General features: G+C 35.5%; 1 protein-coding gene across 2 annotated transcripts in view; it reads right to left on the reverse strand.

Annotated features, from left to right (window-relative positions):
- Positions 1-8166: 8166 nt before the first annotated feature.
- The window catches only part of LOC149811658 (uncharacterized), a 109770-nt gene continuing 94550 nt past the window's right edge, over positions 8167-23386 (reverse strand). For both annotated transcript variants that reach the window (XM_089993644.1, XM_089993643.1), the window contains 2 exons: positions 8716-8787; positions 8167-8576 (listed from right to left, as the gene is read on the reverse strand). In XM_089993644.1, coding sequence (XP_089849770.1) covers positions 8531-8576; positions 8716-8787 — 118 coding nt within the window. In that variant the 3' untranslated portion in view covers positions 8167-8530. The remainder of the gene's footprint in view (positions 8577-8715; positions 8788-23386) is intronic.

Consider the following 23386-nt stretch of genomic DNA (forward strand, 5'->3'; position numbering starts at 1 on the left):
GGGATTGATTGAAGAGCATCTGGTCATCATATGGAAAATGCCCATAAAAATTTTTGCAAACAATAACCAGAGAAAATGTAAGTATTTTTATAATATTTTATATTTGTTTATAAGTAATGCAATATAGGACTAACCATGAATGAAAATTCCTTATGTAGGTAAAGTGGTGTCCCTACAAAAATGCGAAGGAGGAAGAGAAAAATAGTATGTGATTGTGCAAGCAAAGGTCATCGCGAGGATGAACATTTGGTTGCAAAACATGAATGAAGGTGAGCGTCAAATGATCAATCGAGTGGTTACCCTAGCACAATTAGCAAAATCATCTTACTGACAATAAAAGATAGGACAAAGGATTATTTCATCTTATTCTTCTCCAAACTTGAAGACTGGAGTGACGACGATGAAGACATTAGCTTGTCTTTCATGGTGCTTGTTGGTGATGATATAGATGTTGCTACTCAATCTCAGCGTATTGCAGTCAGTTCCTCCAGAAAGAGGGCCATTAAAGAGGAGGAGAGTGGACTCATGAGTTAAACTCACAGAAGGGCTATAACTAGAGCATATCCAAAGTTGGCTCTTGCACATGACGAAATCCAAGTCTTAAAGGATAAACATGTTGTAAAGGAGTTCATTATGCGGAATCAAGCTGAGCTTATCGATAACTATGTTAGGGTCATCGAGGTGCTACGAACACGTCTAAGGCATCTACAAAAGTAAAAAATATTTTATAATTATAAATCATTTTAATTAAATAAATATTGCAAATGTCTGTAAATGCAATTATAATTGAATTTTTATTTCACAGTTTTACTTTGAATACCTATAACCGTTTAAATGTATGCGGAGAATGAATACATGTAGTTTTGAATATTACAAGTGAATTGTATATAGCTTTAAATTTGAATGTAAATGTTTGTTAAATTATAAAAAAAAATGTCTGTTGAATTTTAATATTTGTTGAATTTTAAATGTTTACTAAATTATAATAGAGAATGTTTACTGAATTATAAAATATCTGCTAAATCATAACAGGTGAATTATAACAGAAAATAATGGATTTGTGATTTTAAGAAACCCACAAATAACAATCAAGAGTTGTAATTTTTGGGAAATCTACAACAGATAATATGAGAAATCAATTACCCCCTCAACGAATGATATGTGATCATGCAAAACTCTGTAAAAAATTATTCTTAACAATGACAAATATATGTGATTTAAAAGAACTTTGAGACATTCACAACACACAAAAAATTGTTTTTTCTCCTATGCGATTTCAACACAAGATATGTGATTTTAACCTAAATGTTTCGCAACAAAGAGTTGTGCGGATGCGAAACTCCACAAATTTTTTGTGAACATAAAGAATGTTGAGACTTTTGTAAAACAGTTTTGCAAACAAAGAGTTGCGATTATGCATAACTCTACAAAAAATTATTGTGAACAATGACAAATATATGTGATTTTCACTTAATTATGTTAATTTCTTATGTTTTGCATATGTCTTTTTTAAACATACAAAATTTGGAGAACATTAAACCTGCAATATTTAAAGAACAATAATGAAACTCATAATTTACATCCTTAAAGTTTGACAATTCATAAAGTTTGACAAATTTAAACTCATTAAACATAAAACATTTAATCAACTATATGTTTTGATTTAGTTAAACATGAAATATTTAAAGAAAAAATTTAAACTCATAATTTACATCCTTAAAGTTTGACAATTCATAAATTATAATATTAATCAACATATAGTCCTCAAAATTGCATACATCTTCATAGCATCCATCTTTGTATCATCCGTCTTTGCAATTTCCATCTTCACACTTTTTATCTTTGTAGCATCCATCTTTGCAACCTCTTTATTTTTGGTCTTTGTTGTTTTTTGTTGTAGTATTTTTTTTATTCTTTGTCTCCTTGTCAGCAACCTTTCTCATTTTCTTATAGAATGAGATCATAGGATTTCCGCACTTTGTGACATCATTCTAAAAAATGATTATTAGCAAAAAACTATTATAGCTTACTTCTCATAAATATCACAAACAATGACATATAAACGCAAACTTGAGTGAAGGTCAATTCCTTATTTTTGCCAAAGCATTGCATGTACAAAATGATAAATATATCACAGTTGTACATGTAACAATCATATTCCAGGTTAACATGTACAAAACATTAATTGAGTTAACATATAAGCAAAGTAATTATTTGTTTTCTTACTGAGAACTATCATTGACTCAGAGTAACAGTCGTAGCCCATTAACACTGCAAAAAAATCATCCTACAATAAAACATTAAACCTACCAAGTATGAGCAAGAAATAAGATCATGTTTAAATAAGTAATCTTAATTTATTATATTGCTGACATTCTTATCTGCGCAAGTTATGCTACAAATTAAATTATACAACTTGAACTCCTTCGCCTTCAAGTCCATTTCCCAAAGAACCCAGTGCTTGTTGTCCTAGTTGAGAGAAAATAAGATCTGTAACATAAATCAAGTTCAAGGTCACTTTGGGCACTTCAAATTTATGTTTGCTACGTACATAACATTATCCAATGGATACTTTGTCAACAAAAAACCAAAGAACCGACATGTCATCAACATCCAAGCATCCACAAGTCCCTTCTTGCTTTCCTTTAGTTGTGACCAGTCAATGTTTTCAAGTTAGTTTTTGTTGGTCTATAGTAAAAGAACAAAGAAACATTATTTTTCACACTCACAAATAAATAATAGGTATGGTGGAGCGTCCTTGGCAGATTTTTTTTTTTGTGTTTAAATTGTGAGTTTTTTTTAATCTTTCTATGAATCTTGCTAAATATTATATATGATACATTCATGTTAAATTTATTTGAGTATACGTACCAACAAACAAAAGAACAAACAAACAAACATGTAAACCTAATACTTACATCACTTGCCATTAAAATATCTTCATAAAATTCATATTTTTTGGCTCATTTTGACTTTCATCACCAAATTATTCTCATATATAATTAAAATTAAATATAAACACATACATGTCATAACTGCTACTTGAAATTGAATATAAACACATCAACATAACTCAAGACATTCACAAGTACCTCAAGCACCAAAATTGTTTCATTGCTTGGAGCTGGGGTTAGAGGTTGAATAATTTTCTGCTACCATATTTTTTTTTGGCCTACAAGTATTCATCGTGAACTACCTAAAATATACACATAAGACATAATACATTAGAACAATTCATTAAAAAAGACTACAAAAATACAAAGAAGGAATTCATTAAACAATTCCTAATGTATACAGATTTTGCAAACCATTCATACTCTAATATGTTATTATTTATGCTTCCTTCAGCCAGTTATTTGTGTTTCTGCAAACCTTCAATATTGATTTGCAAACAATGATGAATATATGTAATTTTAACCTAATTATGCTAATTTTTTTATTCTTTTTAAACATACAAAATTTACAAAAGATTAAATATGAAATATTTAAAAAATAATAACAAAACTCATAATTACATCATTAAAGTTTGACAATTTATAAAGCTTGATGAAAGCTAATGTTTTTGGAGACCACTAAAAATCTTCATCTACGATCATCAGTGAGACGATACAAATATTGAGGTCATCATTAACTACTTGCGCAGAAAATAAATATGCATTACACCAACAAAATCAACCCTAACCCCATTACACTTAACACAAAAATACCAAAAATTAAATAAAGGATAAATAAACACACATAAATAATCTACAACACAAACATATATATATTTGTATATATCAAAAAAGTTCTGAACATAGTAAACCCTAAATGGTAAATCACATAGAAAATATTAATTAAAATATGAGACAAACAAACAACAACACACAAATATGCATGGGCATAGATGATGCTCATTTTTATAAAAAAGGAAAAAGTTTTGAATGAAAATAAAACAATATGCATATATATATATATATATATATATATATATATATATATATATATATATATATATATATATATTGTTTTTTATGAAACTCATCTTTCGACCTAGAAGGATGTCGCAATCTCGTTGGATTTTTTTGCATAAGATCAAGCAAGTTGAGAACCACAAAGAAATCCTAAAAAATGCGAAAATAGCCTTAGGGTGCAGACAATCATTTTTTATACCATAAAAAATTACAAACATGAAAGAACACTGCATTATATAGGTAAAAGATATATGTGTTTTTCCTAAGATATTTGCAAAGTTACGATCATGAGGAGGTTCATAAAACTTGTTTTTGTGTTCTTTGTGAATACCGCAAAAAAATAGGTGTGAGCATACATTTAAGTGATGGCTAAAGAAAGGAGAAAGAATGTTCACGTAGTTTTTTGCAACTTTGATATAAAATATGCAGCTTTACTATGGTATTTTGATTTTACGATTAACACAGAAGACCACATAAATATCATAGTTTTTTGGGTACTTCTTGAAAACAACACAAAAAAGTTTAGACCTGCTTTTAAGTGGGAGTTTGTGATACCCGATGAGCAGAGCGATATATCATGCGAACTTTATGAGTTTTATATATGCGAAGGGTAAAAAGATTCTAATGAAATTGGCTATTTGGGATTTTGGTCATCAAACAAATTTTGTCAAATTATGGGGTTTTAAGAAAGCAAGTCATTTTTACCATATAGTACGATTATTTTTCATCTTTGAAAATGTATGGTTACTTTTTTAGGTTAAAAAATGACTGATATATTCATAAAGTTATTGTTTTGAAAAAAATGTTTGACTTTTCATTTTCTTTCAAGTTCAAATGACCTATAATGCCAAAAAAAATAATCATACATTTTCAAAAATGTCATTCTTTTAAAAGTATTTTAATGTTAAACACAACTAGTTTAATGTTGAATAAACTCTATATGTGTCATTTCTTAAATATTATACCATAAAGTGGTACACTCTTGTTTGCATAGATCTAGCCACCAAATGGTAAATTCAATCATAAATATGTTTTTAGCTTGATTTATTTAGTAGAAGGCTTTATCATGTTTAATACACCATAATATCTTATTTTTGAGATGGTAAACATCAACGGCTTATAATTCATGAAAATTAGGGTGGTTTCAAATGGCATAAAACATCACAATTGAGTAGACTTTAACACGTGAAAATAATAAGTAGAATATGTTAAACATAATCCAAGGGTTGGATTTTTCTTTTGGATATATATATATATATATATATATATATATAGAGAGAGAGAGAGAGAGAGAGAGAGAGAGAGAGAGAGAGAGAGAGCTGAATATATTAGCCCCTATTTTTTCATTCTGCCCCATTAGGCCCCATAGTTTGAAGTATTGTATGATAGATCTGAACCGTTAGATGTGTTTAGCATGCTCGATTTAGTGAGAATCAACTCTTGCATCATATTTTTTTTTATGAAAAATGTATTGTTATGAGCTGAGAAAAAGTGATGCCTTCATAGCCATTGATTGTGGATCACAGGAAAACCTGTATACAAGTCAGATTCCGGTGATCCAAAACTCAGTTCCTACTAAATAAAACCTATAGATCACATCTCAGGTGTTAGATATGAGAAAAAATATAAAAAACTATGTTTTTTTAAGGAACCTAACGGGCAGAACGAGTGCATTACTCATATATATTTACAGCCATAGCTTTCCTAATTTTCCTCTCTCTCCTGCATGATGGGGCATTTTTTAATGTATAAAAGTCAAACAAATTTTGTAATGACATATATATACGATAATACATTGCATATCATTAAAAATATATATAATTGTGTCAACTATTAGACCCGCTTTACTATATGGTACGGAATGTTGGGCTGCCAAGAGACATCATATTCAAAAAATGAGTGTAGCTGAGATGCGGATGCTTAGATGGATGTGTGGAAATACAATAAAAGATAAGATTCGGAACGAAGAGATACGTAAGAAGGTAGGTGTTGCACCCATTGAAAATAAGATGCGAGAGAATCGTTTACGGTGGTTTGGACATATTCGGCGAAGGCCTAATGATGCTCCAGTTAGAAGGTTGGAGAAATGGGAAAATATATTAGTTAAAAGAGGTCGGGGTAGGCCTAGGAAGACTTGGATGGAGATGATAGGAAAGGATATGAATGCTTTGAACCTCACCGAGGACATGGCGTTGGATATAAATGATTGGAGGAAAAGGATTCATGTGGAAGACCCAAAATGAATTTCTTTTTTGGTTCATATCGCTGACCCCAATTGTTTTGGGATGAAGGCGTAGTTGTTGTTGTTGTTGTTTTTTTTGTATAATTGTGTCATTATTTTGTACAATAATGCCTTCATCCATCTTTAAGAAGTATTAAGATTGAACAAATCTATAAATGACAAATAGGCAAGAACACCTGGCATGTTATTAAAGAAAGTACGATGTATTATTATTTTGCACAAGGCTGCCCTCCATCTATGTTTACGTAGTATCGTCTCTCTCTCTCTCTCTCTCTCTCTCTCTCTCTATATATATATATATATATATATATATATATATATATATATATATATAAGCACAATTATACTGGCCATCCATCACGGCCTTGATGGACGGTGAGCACAAAAAAACTTGCTAAAAAATAGGCTTTAGCGGATGTCCATATCCTTTCATTGCTAAAGGTCCTGGTCCCGCTGGAACCTTTCGCATCGCTCAAAAGCATCGTTAAAACGCTTTTTAAAAAAGGATGTCCATATCCTTTCCATGCTTTACCAATGCTTTTGAGCGCCGCTAAAGGTCCCAACGTAACTGGGACCTTTGGGGACACTCTAAAAGCACAGCTAAAGCCTACAAAAGTAAAAAAAAACTGTTTTTTTTCATGTTTTTTGGCACTGACCGTCCATCAAGGCTGCGATGGACAGCCAGTATGATTGCACTGGTAGTTGCGATCTTAAGGGTTACGCAGCTACCACTTATATATATATATATATATATATATATATATATATATATATATATATATATATGCGCGCGTGTGTGTAAAGAGAGACTAAAGTCGTGAGCCAGCGGTAAGTTGAAATACTGAGTGGGCATGCCAATTGATCTGAGACGCTCGATCTCAGTGGAAACATTCAGCTAATAAAAGTTTGGAGCGATGGGACTGGGCATGATGACAAGTTTCGAATCTAGAACCACATCAATAAACAAAGAGACCCACCCAATCTCTAGATGCACCAGAATGCGTAGTAATAAATATCGGCGTTTGAACCCAAAAAGAAAGAAGTCGATATTTTGTCAGCTGTTCAAATAGCAAATATCGAAAGAAAATATTTTTTGTTTTATATTTATTCTTTTGCAAATATTTGTTTTTCTATTTTTCATTAATATTTTGCCGATAATAAGGAAAACAAAAAATTTACATTTCTTGCAAGAAAAAGGCCGTTGTTTTCCCGTTTTAAACTTGTCACTATGTTAACATGAGCAGTAGCCAACCCTGGGAACTGGTGTTATGAGAAATTGGCTATCAGTAAAGCTCTTTTTGGGAGCCTCGAATCAGAGGTGTGCTATTACTTCCACTAGTGCTCTCATGCCCTCTACTGTTTGGGAACATGGGTGTTGCCAAAACATTGCATTGAGAATGGAGTAAGCAGCCTCAACACCACATTTCAACACCATTCACGAGAGAATTTTGTTGGCAACTCCATCATCAACACCACAAGTAGGGATGGCAGTGGACCGGGGCGGGGGACAAGGTCTTCACCCCCGCCCCATTTCAAAATCTGAACCTTCATCCCCGCACGGGGATGGATTTTAACCTCCACCCCCGCCTCCATCCCTGGTCCAAACAGGGGCGAGGCAGGGCGGACCCCGTTTCCCCTTAGTCTATAGTCATCCCTTAAAGGATTGGGGACGGGACGGGGCAGGGTGGGGCTAGGCGGGGAAAAGCGTAAGTCCATCCCCGCATGGGGATAGATTTTAACCTTCATCCCCGCCTCCATCCCCGTTTCATGCCCTTCATCCCCGGTCCAAACGGGGCGAGGCAGGGCGGAGCCCCGTTGTCCCCCGGTCCACTGCCATCCCTAACCACAAGGAAATGGTGTTTCCATCTCAATGCAAGGCCTCCAAACAGAGCCTGAACCGCATAGCACATGATGTAAGGACCATTAGAGTTGCATTACCATCAGCCCATACAAAAAATTAACAGGGTAGGCTTTCCACCAGCAACTCTTTGACATTCTTGCATAACAATCTTAAAGTGCATATCATTACAACTTTGTCAAAAAATGAAGCCTGATATGTAGAGCGAATACACTCTGAATCATTAAGATCAAGGCAAGATACAGCAGTCAGGCTTTTCTATGTATGTAGAATTACATTTGAGTAAGGACAAATTCCACATCACCACTCGTATCTTTCACTTTCCCTCTTTAACATTGGCTGCAGTACCTACACACTTGGGCTATTCATCATCTTGTTTCCTCTGTGCTCCAACTCCACATCCTCCATCACTGCATCTTGTAGAATCATCCTTTACCAGCATCTGCAACTACCAAGGCCACTACCATAGAGCTGGCATCACCGATGCCGACGAACTGGTGAAACTGATCTTGAACGCCTGTTTCTGCATTAAGCAAAGCATTGCTAGTGACGATCCAACATGCTCAAATAAACAAAATACCAACATCCATAGATCACCTCCCATGTAATTGCTATGAAGCATACTACCTGAAATCTATAGGAATCAATAAGCAGCTGCTTACCTTGTATCGTGAGAAGAATAGGGAGAATGCTTGCGTTGAGAATGCCTGGAATGTGGAGACCGCGAAACTTGTCTAGAATGAAAAGTAGTCATACTGATCCAGTAAGTTAAGAGTATCTAAAATATAAATCTTATCCTGTACAATGTTAGAACATGCTCAGAAGCAACCTGCAAGCCTAGTATTCAACTATTTCGGTGTACAAATTCCCAAAAGGTCAGATTCCTGCTTGTATGTGCATATGTTGGAGTCCAAAGATCAATGGATTGACATTGTGAAAGGATAAAGACAAAATTGGACAAAATAATAATAGTCACTCCCCATGGCCATTATAAGAGTCAGCACCATCATACAAATAAACCCAGAAGAAGGAACTAATTTTATGGTCAAAGAGCTCCTGAAATTTCAAAAATATAAAAAGTTAATTAGGAGAAATGGTGCGCAACAAGAGGTTTCATAGACAAATCTAGGTGAGCTAGCCACTAGCTGAAAATAAATTGAGTCATCCAAGTACGGTATCCAGGGCTCCCAGGTACTCTCTCTCACTCTCTCAGCCCCTACTGCTTCCCCTTTGGCAGAAACTGAGAGAGATCGTATTATATTAATATTATATTATACTTCTATGATATATATATATATATATGTATGTATTTAATATTTACAGGGAGAAACCACCCCCAGAATCAGAGACCTAGCCGTGCAGGATTTGTTTGTTGTACTTACAGTCGCTATCCTGGCAGCGTAAAACTCCGTGGGCATAGAGTCCAAATCATGGTTGCCAGTTGAGGAAGCGGGAGCGGGAAGCGAGGCACTTTCAAAATTTTAGGAAGCGGGGAAGCGTGGGACCACTTAGGACCGATTCGGGAAGTGTCTCGGAAGCGACCTAGGAAGCGTCTCGGAAGCGAGGGGAAGCGAAAAAAATTAAAATAAAAAATAAAAAATACAAAAGAATTGAAAAAAACAGGGGAAGCGAGGGGAAGCGTGATGGGAAGTGCGCTTCCCATTAAAGGGAAGTGCGCTTCCCAAAAAAGGGGGACGCTTCCCCCCACGCTTCGGAAGCGCGACGTTTCGCGCTTCCGAAGCGCGCTTCCCCTTTTAGGTAGGCGCTTCCGGTAACCCTGGTCCAAATCTCTTGGAGAGACTTAACTTCCAAGTGACCAAAGCCCCAGTTTTCTGCCAATAAAAAATGCACGCTTAGTCCTCTCCTTTCTCAATGCATCCTCTCTCTCATGTACTCACATTAAACACACTTCCCAATGCCTTCCCCCTTCCCCTCTTTATCTATCTCATTTATTCATTTCACATGTGACCACACTCACTCCATTTCCAAATGCACACCACCTTTCCTTTATTATAGAGAATCCCACACGTAGTGCACGTTTGGGAGTGAGAAAGATGCAGGAAGTGATACAAGGTGGGAAACAATACAGTTTTTTTTGCCCTTCCAAACGAGAGACTCTCTCTGAGAGAGTTTTTCTAAAAAGTACACTTTTTGATAGAAAACATTCCTCCAGGGGGTGAAGGATTGTTTCCTACCAAGAGAAAACAGTAATTTGCACTCCCCACCACCCATATCACCACCACCACCCCTCACCATCACCCACCTCCCGGAAAACCGTCCTTCCCACGATGATTTTTCATCATCCATCTCACCACCACTACCACCCACCTTCCAGAAAACAGTGTCGAACAAGCTGTTAAAGTGAGTGTATATATATAGGGTACATGCTAAATGAAATATGCTAAATGAGTTTTTTAGGGTTTTTTCGTTTTATTTTTAAATTCTGACCGTGCAGATGTGATCTATGTACTTGATTTTATAGGGATCAGCTATTGAAGTGTTTGATTCCAACACATGGGTGGGTTTTTATAACATTTGAAAAATCAACGGTCCAAAATCTTTGTAAAATTTTTAGGCTCTAAATATCATTTTTTTCATTAAAAACACATGATCCAGGTGTGGATTTCACGTAAATCAACCATGCCCAACACATTTATGGGGGGTCAGAACTGCGAAAAAAACACCGAAAGAGTAAAAAAACTCATTTAGCATGTTTCATTTAGCACGTACCCATTACTAATATATATATATATATATATATATATATATATATTGTTTCACATATATACATATATCTTGATGTAATAAGTAAAACCCATCAGGGGTATTTTAGTCATTTCATCTTATGTAATTAGTTGTGTTAATTTTTATTATATCTATACCATATTTCTGAGAGTAACCCTTAGCCACTAATCTAGCCTTACGTCTCTCTAAAGTTGCATCACTCTCGGTTTTAATTTTAAACACCCATTTACAACATATTGTCTTCTTTCCATGAGGAAGACTTCTTATATCCTATGTTTTTTATTTCTCTAAGACTTGTATTTCAACGTTCATAGCATTTGTCCATGAAGGACAATTTTTTGCCCGGTTGTATGAGGATGGTTCAAAGAAAGAAAATATCTTAACTACACAAGCTCTATATTGAGGAGGAAAGTTTTCATAGGAAACAAATCTATTTGGAGGTTTATGTTTTCTGGTGGATTTCTTAACAGTGCTTGGTTCTATGCTAGAATATTGTTCTAAGGCATTTGAATGTCTATCACCAATTCTTCTCTCATATTGGTGTCAGAATTCAGTGTTCCAGCCCACGTCTTCACTATTTGCAGAAAGAGGAGATGACAGGAGGCAAAGGGACTGCGTAGAAAAGGTCATGTCTTGACCTAGAGAAACTTTGTTAATATATAGTGACTCACAATTACAATGGACGATAATGTCCCTGATTATAAATACAAACTACACAAAAGGTGGACATGTGCAAAATAGAAATACTAACACGTGATATGGATAAATACTAAAACACGTGATATGGATCTGGACCAAGCGTAGATCCAAAACCAAATCACGTTTTCTTTAACAGACTCCCTCAAGTTGTGCATGATCACGAATCATGGACAACTTGCCTTTTAAGAACCAAAAATTATATTTGGTCAGCCCTTTTGTAAACATATCGGCCACTTGATCTTCAGTGCGAACATAGTATGGCTAAATTTCTTTCTCTTCAACCTTTTGCCTGACAAAATGTTGATCTATTTCGATATGTTTAGTGCGACTATGATGAATGGGATTAAAAAAATATTTATCGCACTTTGATTGTCACACAATAATAACGATTTTGAAACAGATTCTCCCAATTCTGTTAGCAAGTGTCTAACCCACATAGCTTCTGCTGTGGCCGCTGCCATGGAATGATATTCAGCCTCAGTGCTAGATCTGGCAACAACTTTCTGTTTTCTACTACTCCAAGACACAATGTTGCTGCCAAGAAATATACAATAGCCTGAAACTGACCTTCTCTCATCTGGATCTCCTGCCCAGTCTGCATCTGTATAGATAAAAATTTTATGAGCCCCATTATCTATAAGATTCCTCTTATAAACAAGTTCATCACTCACTGTACCCTTTAAGTATCTCAATATCCGTTTAACTGTACCCATGTGCCCATTTCGAGGTTCATGCATAAATTGAGACACTTGATTTACAGAATAGACAATGTCAGGTTTAGTGAAGGTAGGATACTGGAGCATTCCGACAATACTTCGGTATCTGGTGGGATCATCATTTAAGTCTCCATCGTGGAAACTCAACTTTTGTTGTAAAATGCTCGGAGTAGCTAAAGGCTTGCAATCTTTCATTCTGGCTCTACTTAACAAGTCAAGAGTATATTTATGTTGTGGCAGGGTCAACACATTGTCTTTCCTGTCAACTTCTATTCCAAGAAAATATCTCAGTTCACCAAGATCATTCATTTTAAAATTTTGACTTAAGAATTCCTTGACTTTCTGGATATGACTGCAAGAGTTACCCGTGATAATTATGTCATCTACATAAATCAATAAGAATGTGATTGTATGCTTGTCCCTGAAGATAAAGAGTGAGTGATCAAGAGTGCATCTGCAGAAACCAAGATTTTGAACCTTGAGAGAAAAACTATCAAACCAAGACCGTGACGATTGCTTTAAACCATAAAGAGCTCTCTTCAATTTGCAGACATACCCCTTAGGATCTCCTTCCGCATATCAAGGTGGTTGTTCCATATAAACTTCTTCTTTAAGGCCCCCATGAAGGAAAGCATTTTTCGCATCCATCTGGCTCAATGTCCATTGGTGATGAACAGCTAGAGATAATATGATACGAATTGTCCCCATCTTGACTACGGGACTAAAAGTCTCATCATAATCATGGCCATATTCTTGAGTGAAGCCACGTGCAACAAGTCTTGCTTTGTGTCGTTCAATGCTCCCATCAGGTTTATACTTGATCTTATAAACCCACTTAGACTCTACGATATTTCTATCACTGGGTCTGGAAATAACGTCCCATTTTTGACATTCATGTAACGCTTTTATTTCTTCATTCATTGCCTCTATCCACCTGTGTGACTTGACTGCCTAATAGAAGGTAGTAGGTTCATCTTGTTTTTCGACCCGTGACAGAAATAACTGAAAATCCAGAGTGAAATTATCATAACTAACCCATCTCTAAATTGGATGTCGAATTCTTTCAGATTTTTTGACAAAAGAATGATTTTCAGGTTCATCAACAGTCACATCAGTAATGGTGGGAGTAGTTTTTGCTGCTCTTCTTGTATAGACTGGTCCTGAAAACTTCTCAATCTCCTTGGGCGACAAGTTGTCAATCTTAATTTGAGTTGTGCAAGAGGTTTCATCCGGTACAAGAAAGGGCATGGGAGCAACACTGCAGTCAGATGAACACTCTCCATTGGTGTTAGCAAACAACTCGACATTTAACCATGGAGAATAAACTTCAACACTATGACGCGTATTTTGTAAAGGATGCCCATCTTCAAAATTCTGCTCATCGAAAACCACATTTCTGGAGATCTTAATACGCTTGGTCAGAGGCTCATAGCAGCGATATCCCTTATAATCGTCCGCATATCCCACAAATCTGCACTTAGAAGCTTTATCCTGAAACTTATTTCTTAATGATTTGTTAATGTGCACATAACAAACACAACCAAAAATTTGTAAATTATCATAATCTGGATGCTGCCCAAAAAGAGTATAATAAGGTGATTTATTTGCTAAAATGACCATCGGCAATCGATTTATAATATAAACCGTCGAGTGAAAAGCTTTTGTCCATAACTCAATAGGAATATGACTATCATGCAACATGCTCATCGCACTCTCAACAACGTAGCGGTGTTTCCGTTCAGCCACACCATTTTGTTGCGGTGTGTGCGAGCAGGAAACTCTGCGACTTATACCATTGTTTCAAAGAAAAGCAATAAAGTCATTTAAAGTATATTCACCACCCCCATCATACTGAAAATTCATAATATTTAACGAAAATTGAGTTTTGACAAAGGCATAAAACATTCTGAACAATTTAGGGACTTCAGATTTATGTTTCATGAAATATATCCAGGTATAACGAGAATAACTATCAATGAAGAGAACATAGTATCAACTACCGAAAAAGGAACAAGTAGATGCAAGACCCCATACATCAGAGTAGATAATCTCAAAAGGTCTTGAAGCTCTTTTATTAATTGAATTGAAAGAAAGAACATGACTCTTGCACAACTTGTACATTGCTCATTGCCAAAAGTAGGACTCAAGCTAGATGAAGAGATAAGATTATCTCTTACAAACTTTTCAAGAAAAGAAAAACTACAGTGACCAAGTCGACTATGCTAAACATTTGACTTATTACTTTTAGACAGACTAAGAAGACATTTAGAAGAGGATTCATTGGACTTCAACGAAGGCTTCAATACGACAGGAGCAGAAACATGAACAAAAGGATCTTCTTTGAAGATGTACATATTTCCTCGTTGCTCCCCTTTAACGAATGTCTCCCTCGTTTGAAGGTCCTTGACATACACAAAAGATGGAGTAAATTCGACAGAAGAATGTGTATCATCAACAAGTTTGGAGACAGAAATAATGTTCTTTTTGATATTAGGAGCATGTAGAACATTTAACAGCTTTATGGATGAATTTAAGAAGGGTATTATGGCATTTCCAGTGTGAAAAATGGAATGATGAGTTCCATCTCCAGTGACAATATTGCCATTATCTAAATAAGGAGATAAGTTCGAGAGTTTACCGGCATCTCCCGTGACATGGGTGGCTGCTCCAGAGTCTATATACCATACTCTCTTGTTATCTTGTGCTATTGTCATCTTTGAAAGGGCTGCCAATAAAAGTTGTTGCATATCTCCACTAGATTTACTCCCATCAGTCTGTTTGTTTGACTGAATAATAGAATTATTGCCTTTGTTATGAGGATTGAACCAACAGTCAGCTTTAATGTGACCCCTTTTATTACAGAGGAAGCATGTGGGAATATTTCTTGGAGTTCCTACATGAGCATTAGGAGGCATGTTTGGGGTAGGAAGCAACTCACGTTCCCTTTGTCCACCATAACGTCCTCGAGATCTACCTCCGCGATGATTATTTCCTCCACCACGACCTTGTCTATAAAACAGCCCAGTAGCCAAAACATTTTGGGAGTCAAGTTGTTCACCATCACCATCAGAAAGGTTCTTCAAACAGATCTCATAATGTAAAAGTTTAGCTCGTAAGTCTTCAAAACTGGGAAAAATAGGCAAGCATGTGAGATACGTGACAAGAACATGATAATCTGCTCCCAATCCGCTTAAAACTTGTTGCACCTTATCTCTCTCTGTGATCGCACATCCAACAAGAGCCAATTGATCTGTGATAGTTTTTACCTTGTTCAGGTAATCCATAACAGACATAGTGCCCTTCTTTAGTGACTGAAATTCTCGCTTGAGATACAAAACTTTTACTTCCGACATTTGAGAATAGGTTTGAGCCAACATAATCCATAGTTCAGCGGCCGAACAATCATCTGGTATTGCAATAAGTATTTCTTGGGATAAAGTAGAAGTGATGTACGTGACTAGTGCTTGGTCTCTTTTCATCCAAAACGTGAAGTCAAGATTTTGAATAATCCAAGATGAGACAACCCCTTTATCATCCTGTATTTCCTGCGTGATAAATTGAAGCGAGGCTGGAGTTGATCCATCTAAGGGACCAGAAAGGTCTTGGCTTCGTATGAAGGAAATTATTTGTCTTTTCCAAGTCAAGAAATTGGAATGATCGAGTTTTTCAGAAACAAGTTGACTCAGAAAGCTAGAGGAAAGACTTGAATGAGTAGAGGATGGATCCATATCTTTCAATTATGGATTGAAAAAGAACTTTCAGATGGGGAAACTTTCAGATGACTTTAATTTCGGACCCTGTGTTGCGCACCTTTTTTTTTTGCAAAGAGATCTGGTTACTGGTTATGTACCAGAACCGCAACACAATTTATGAAGATCCAATATATCAGCACAGGCCAACAAAGAAAATTCCACCCAACAGAAATAATATGAATAGTCAAGATTGTTTACGTAGGAAACTATTGAACAAGATAAGAAATATAAATAAAGAAATAATGAATGAAGAGTAAAAGATGATTATGAAAGATGAACAAATCGGATTTAACGTGATCTGATTTTAGATGTACCTTTAGACAGAGAGAATAATGAGATAACAGTAAACATCACCAGATCTGACGTGATCTGTTCTTTAGACAGAAGACAGCACGTCAGATCAGACCTGTTCTTTAGACAGAAAACAGCACCAGAGAAAACAGCACCAGATCTGACGTGATCAGAGGCAGCACGTCAGATCTGTCCTTAAAGAAAAAGAATAAATAATTAGATTAGAAGGGACCCAGATCTGAATGGAAAACAGATCTGTCGTGAAACAGAAAATGAGAGCAGGAATAAAAGAAATGAAGAATAAAGAATAGAAAGGAAACCTTCAATGGGCCTGCTCTGATACCATGTCAGAATTCAGTGTTCCAGCCCACGTCTTCACTATCTGCATAAAGAGGAGATGACAGGAGGCAAAGGGGCTGCGCAGAAAAGGTCATGTCTTGACCTAGAGAAACTTTGTTAATATACAGTGACTCACAATTACAATGGATGCTAATGTCCCTGATTATAAATACAAACTACACAAAAGGTGCACGTGCAAAATAGAAATACTAACACGTGATATGGATAAATTCTAAAACACGTGATATGGATCTGGACCAAGCGTAGATCCAAAACCAAATCACGTCTTCTTTAACAATTGGATAACTGAAGGTCTACCATTAATGTTATTAGACTCATCATACTGTATGTTGGATTGAGGTTCATCATTAAGAACATCATTGTTATTTAATATATCACTACATTCAGGAAATAATTCAAGAAAAGAGTAATCATCACTATTTTCTTTAATAGGCACATTTAAATCAAGGAAACTTTCTTGCTCTATAAAGGTAACATTCCTTGATATATAGAATTTATCATGTTTAGAATCATAACATTTAAACTCTTTTTTGGTTTCCCCATAACCAAGAAAAATATTTACATCCAAAAGCCCTTAGTCTGAAATAGTCAGCAATAGTTTTATAAAGTTTCTTGTAGGGAGAAATATTTTGAAGTTTGGTTTAAGGAAGTCTGTGTATGAGGTAAACTGAAGTAAGAATAACTTCAACCCAAAAGTGTTGCCTGTGTTTTCTGTCGACCAAACCATTTTGTTGAGGGCGTTTACAAAAGATCTTTGATGTAAAATGTTGTGATTTTTCAAATAATTTTTAAAATCTTCACATATATTATCCCCCCGAGTCAGACCAAAATATAGAAATAGTAGTTTTAAGAAGATTCTTAACAAGATTGTGAAAAGTTTTGAAAGTTTCAAAAACTTCATATTTGTGCCTAAGAAAGAAAATCCAAGTGAACCAATAATAATCATCCACAAATATCACATAATAAGTAAATCCTCCTTTAGAGGCAACAAGGGCAGGAACCCAAACATCTGAGTGTTAATTTAAGCGATTTAAAAGCAACAAAAGTTTTCTCTTGATAAGGAATGACTTATTTTTTCAAGAATACAATCAATATGTTGGATTTTTTTATTACAAAATTTTGTCAAATGAGATATATTGGATAATTTAGAAATGCTAGGATGACCTAGTCATTGAGGCTATAGAAAAATATCCAATTTTTGTACATTGAAGCAAAAAAAATCTTTAGGAATGATCAATCGATCCATGTAGTAGAGATCTCCTTCTCTATGCCCTTCTCCAATTTGCTTGCCGGACTGAAGATCCTGTATTAGACAGTGGTCAGATGTGAAGGAGACCTTACAACCATGGTCGATTATTTTAAAAACTGAAATAAGATTTAAGTTTTGGAATAATTCTGATTTTTGGAATAGAAAATTTTGAAGAATTTGAAATTTTTTCAATTCCTTTAATTTCAAGAGAGGATCTATCTGCGATAAACACATTAGATTTACTAGAATTAAAAACACAATCAAAGAGCACAGTACTATTAGGGGTCATATAAAATGAGGCACTAGAATCTAGGAGCTAAGAAATCTTATCGGGAGGAGAGGAAAAAGAGACTGCAACACCAGTTAAGGAAGATAAGCCTTTGATGAGCGGTTGTAGAGCTTCCGCAAGTTGAGACAAGGACATGCCTTGGTAACTGGAGTTGGAGACTTGTTTTCTTGAGGAGCTTCTATGATAGCTACTCTTTTCTCATCCTTTTTTAATTCAAATCAATAAGATTTGACGTGTCTGGACAAATAATTTTTTCTTTTGCATCATTTCTCCCATCATATCTCCTATCATTGCTCCTTGGCCTCCAAAAATTATTCTTGTAGAAGTGAAGAATCTTATAGGAATGAGTATTGACACCGGGTCTAAAAACCGCTATCTTTAGATTCGGTCATGGATTTTAACCTTGTTTCTTCTATGCAAACTTGGGCTAAAATCTCATGTAAAGGAGGAAGCGCCTATTGATTTTTGTTCTGGTGGATTATAGATACTCAAACATGTTCAAATTTAGGCCTAAGCCTTTTCATAAATTGAAAAAATTGTTCACCAAGGATTTGATTTTTCCTATGGCGAGCATCATCAAGGGTATCCCAAATAAGCTTCATTTTAGTCATTTGGTCTCAAAGTTTTTTGATAGTACCACAATATTCTTAAACACTTCTTTCTCCTTGTTTGCAATTGTGAATCTTATCTTGCAATTCCCATTTATGAGCGTCATCATGTAGGGTGTAGGTTTGTTTGATATAAACCCATGCTTCATCGGCCCTCTCAAATGTCAAGATATTTTCACAAAGTTCTTCACACATACTTCTCATAAAGAGGGATAAAACCTTGGCATGTCCAACATCCCATGCTTTAGTTGCCTTTTTTGTAGTCTAAAAGAAACTTTTATCTCTCTTTGTCTTTAAGAGGTTTCTCTTTGGTAACTTCATCTTTCCTACAAATAGATTTTGTGATAATCGGTTGTGGTTCTGATATGGAGCCATCAACATAGTCCCATAAATCTTTGCCAACTAAAATTCTTTTCATAGCAGTGACCCACATATTATAATTTTTTTATCAAATATGACGGGACCAACTGTAACTACTTTTTCGGCCATCGTACCAAGAAAATAAAGAGAGAGAAGAAAATAGATAGAGAGAAAAAAAGAGAAGATGGCAAGAAATGTGTTGAAGAAGTTTGATGGCATGCTTTCCTAGGCAACAAATCAATGAACCGATGCTCCATCAATCTCACGTTCCTCCTCTTGATCTTCACGTACAGGTTACAACCCAAGAGCTCCAATGCTTTGATACCATGTAATGAAATACGATGAACATAAGCACATGCCTCTTATGGGCAATTACAACATATACAAATGGAGATCACTTATGAGTCAAGATACAATAAAAAACACAATGCCACTTATGGGCAAGAGAAACAACATAAAAAATATAAGGTTTCATCCCTTATTTATACACAAAAGGGAGCAAGAAGAGCCATTGGGAACGACTAGAAATATAGTCGTTGGGAGCACTACGAACTAGGGTTGGACAACGAGCTAAACTAGCTCGAGCTCGGCTTGATCAGGCATTCAAGCTTGATTAAGCTCGCTTAGCCCAATTAAGCTCGTCTAATTGTGTCATATGGCGACTAATTTTAGGATATGTATAATTTTTGTTGACTTACAATCACAAAATCTGCTTTTAGCTAAGTGGGTAACATGTATATCATGTATGCGTGAGGTCCTCTATGCAATTGATTATTTTTTTAAATGTAAGTTAATGCGGCTCGAGCCAAGCCAGGCTCGAGCTTGAACTCAAGTCGAGTTTATACAAAACTTTTCAAGCTTGGCTCAATTCGAGTCGAGCCTTTTAAGCCTGAGCTCGGCTCGAGCCTAGCTCGTGTGCACACCTACTCCGAACAACTCTATTTCAAGGGCATTATAAGGACTATAATGCCCTTGATAAAAATAATAAAATACAAAAATAATAAAAACCTAAAGTTTTAGGATGTCTTCTGTTAAAACCAGAGTTGTCAATCAAGGAAGCGGTATCAGGAAGCGATTTGAAAAGCGGAAGCGAGAAGTAAAGAACTTCTAAAATTTTAGGAAGCATGAAGCGCAGGACGACTTAAAAGCGAACCGGGAATCATCTCGGAAGCGAGAAGGGAAGCAACCTAGGAAGTGAACCGAAAGAGAAGAGGGAAGCAACCTACGATTCGAGTGGGAAGCGAATAGGAATCGAGTTTTCCTGATATTCTGCAAAAAAAAAAAAAAATTAAAGGCTCTAAGCGACCCCCCCCAAAAAAAAACCACTTTCTATTATTAGGAAGCAAATACGAAGAGAGTGAAAAGCGAAATGGTAAGCACACTTCCCATTTAAAGGGGTCGCTTCCCCGTGAGTTTCAAAAGCGATGTGTTTCATGCTTCCAAAATGCGTTTCAAGAAAGTATGCTTCCCCGAGTGTTATAGTGTTTTCAGTAACCCTGGTTAGAACTCTTATAGTTGTATCTGTCATTAGATGTCATTAGAACTCTTATACTTTGTCTTCCTCAATGGTGAATTGAACAAACAAGTTTATATGGACCCACCACCTAGATGTGAGGTTCCAGTTGTAAAGGTGTTTCACTTAAGAAAAACTCTTTATGGTTTGAAACAAGCACCTAAAGCCTAATATGATTGTTTTAGTTATGTTATGGTTAAACTAGGCTTTACTTATTGTTATATTGACACCACTATGTTTATTAAAAAGTCAGAGATCTGATGCAGGTATTGTTATCCTTCTTCTCTATGTTGACGACATGATCATCAATGGAGGAGACAAACAGGGAGTTAGTTTTGTTAAAATGTATTGTGTATATATATATATATATCTTTTTCTTTGTATGTAAAATAAAATACCCATCAGGGGTATTTCAGTCATTTAAGCATTGTAATAGGCGTAAGACTTTTCTTTTTCTACTTTATTTTTCTTTTTTATGTATTCTGTTGGACCAACCCCAACGGCTAGAAATCTAGTCGTTGAGCTGGTTGGGCCAGTTCCTTGTGTATATTTGTAATAAAAGCCCTATTTTTTTACTTGTGTTCTTATTCTCTTTTGAAAAGAGAGAGAGAGTGTTAGAGGCTTTTGTACTTGTGTGTGAAGTCATTTTGTGGCATTATATTTGTGCACTTATTGTTTCATTACATGGTATCAAAGCCTTTGGTGTTCTTGGGCAAAAGCTTGTACGTGAAGAGGAGATTCGTGAGATTGGAGCATTGGTTTGTTGGCTTGTTGCCTCGGGAAGTGCGCCACCAAACTTCAACTCTTTTTCTTTCTTGCTATCTACTCTTTTTTCCTCTTTTTCTTTTCTTTCTCTTTTCCTCCACTATGGCCGAAAAGAAAATTGTAACGGTTGTTCCCATCAAATTTGATGGGAAAAACTACAACATGTGGGCCGTGGCGGTGAAAAAAATCCTCATGGGTAAAGATATGCAGCACTTTGTTGATGGATCCGCATTGGAACCACAACCAATCCTCATAAATTTGGTTATTGGAACCAATGGTGAATCCAAAGAAAAGTAAGGGGGATTGAAAGAGAAAAAGCTATGGTTGAATACAAAAACACCATAAAGAGTGGAAAGTGGGCCATGCAAATGTACTTTCCCTCTTTATGGGTAGTATGCATGAAGAGCTTTGCTCCAATATTCTTGAATTTGAAAGAGCCGATGAGGCTTGAGAATATGTTAGACAAATATATATCCCAAAAATGTGGCTCACAAGTGAGATTATCAAAGACAAAGTACATAATTGCAAACAAAGTGATAAGACCATGAGGGAATACTATATTACCCTCAAAAGGCTTTGAGATCAATTGGCCAAACTTGAGTCTATATTTGAAATTCCAAATGATGCTTAAGAATGGAAGAAATACAAGTATCATGAACAATTGTTTCAATTTTTTAGTGGACTTAGACCCAAATTTGAATAAGTTCGGGTCAATATTATTGATAAGAAAAAACCTCATCCATTATATGAAGTCTTGGCTCAAGTATGCATGGAGGAGACAAGACTTAAATATATGTCCAAATCTAAGGAAATAAAGGATAATGTGTTGGTCGTCTCAAGACCGAGTGCCAATACAAATGTTTATAAACCACTACATTTTTCAAAGCCTACCAAGGGAAGCCTAGACATGATGACAACAAAAAAAGATTTTGCCCCAAGTTTAAAGGAAGAAAAGACAAAAAGGTGGCATCCGTGGAAGCATCTCACGAAAAAAGAAGTGGAACCAATGAAGATTCAAAATCTATTGAAAACATGTTCTCTCAAATCATGGAGGCCCTTCAGCCACTAATCAAAAACTCCTCTCTTTTCGGTGTCATGATCTAGAACATCACCACCTCCTAGTAACGTATCATGGTGTTTGGATTCTAGAGCCTCATTTCATAACTCTGCATTCCTCTTTACTTTCCGAGTGTTATACGAATTCAACACAAAAAAATGTTTTTACCGCCGATAGATCCTCTCTTAGTATAAAAAGCATTGAAAATTTTGAAAGTATTTTGAACTTCTCTATTTCAAAAGTTAAACTTGTCCAAAAACTAAACTTAAATCACTTTTTTGTTTCTCAGATTACCGACCATGCGTGTGGTGTATCCTTCTCATCCAAAAAATGTTTTGTGCAGGATCTTCAGTCCAGGAAGCAGGTTGGGAAAGGAATAGAGGAGACCTTTCCTACATGGATCGTATTCTTCTTCCAAAAAGCAATTTTTGTTATAATGTTCAAAATATAAATTTAGCTTTATAGCATCAAAGATTGGGACATCCCAGTTTATCAAAATTATCTCATATACCTCATTTAAGCAAATTTTGTAATAAAAAATTTATTGTGAGAATTGTATTGTTGGCAAAATGAAGGTTCTTTCCTTTTCAAAAAAAACATTTTTTTCTTCTAAACCATTTGAATTAGTGCATTTGAATGTACGGGGACCTTCTCCTATTTTATCTAAAGGTGGTTTGTCTTATTATGTAATATTTGTTGATGGCTATACAAGATACTCATGGATATACTTAGGCACAAAAATGAGGGTTTTGAGAACTTTAAAAAATACTATAACTTTATCAAAAACCAATTTGAGACCAAAATTTATATCTTTTGCTTCAACTTAAGGGGAGAATTTATGTCAAATGATTTCAAAACCTATTTTAAAAATAATAGAATTATTCATCAAAGATCATCAAGGATCTGCTTTAAGCCCTTTCCTATTTGCT

Source organism: Nuphar pumila, chromosome 17 (genome assembly GCF_984573655.1).
Source record: "Nuphar pumila chromosome 17, dmNupPumi1.hap1.1, whole genome shotgun sequence".
NCBI lineage: Eukaryota > Viridiplantae > Streptophyta > Magnoliopsida > Nymphaeales > Nymphaeaceae > Nuphar > Nuphar pumila.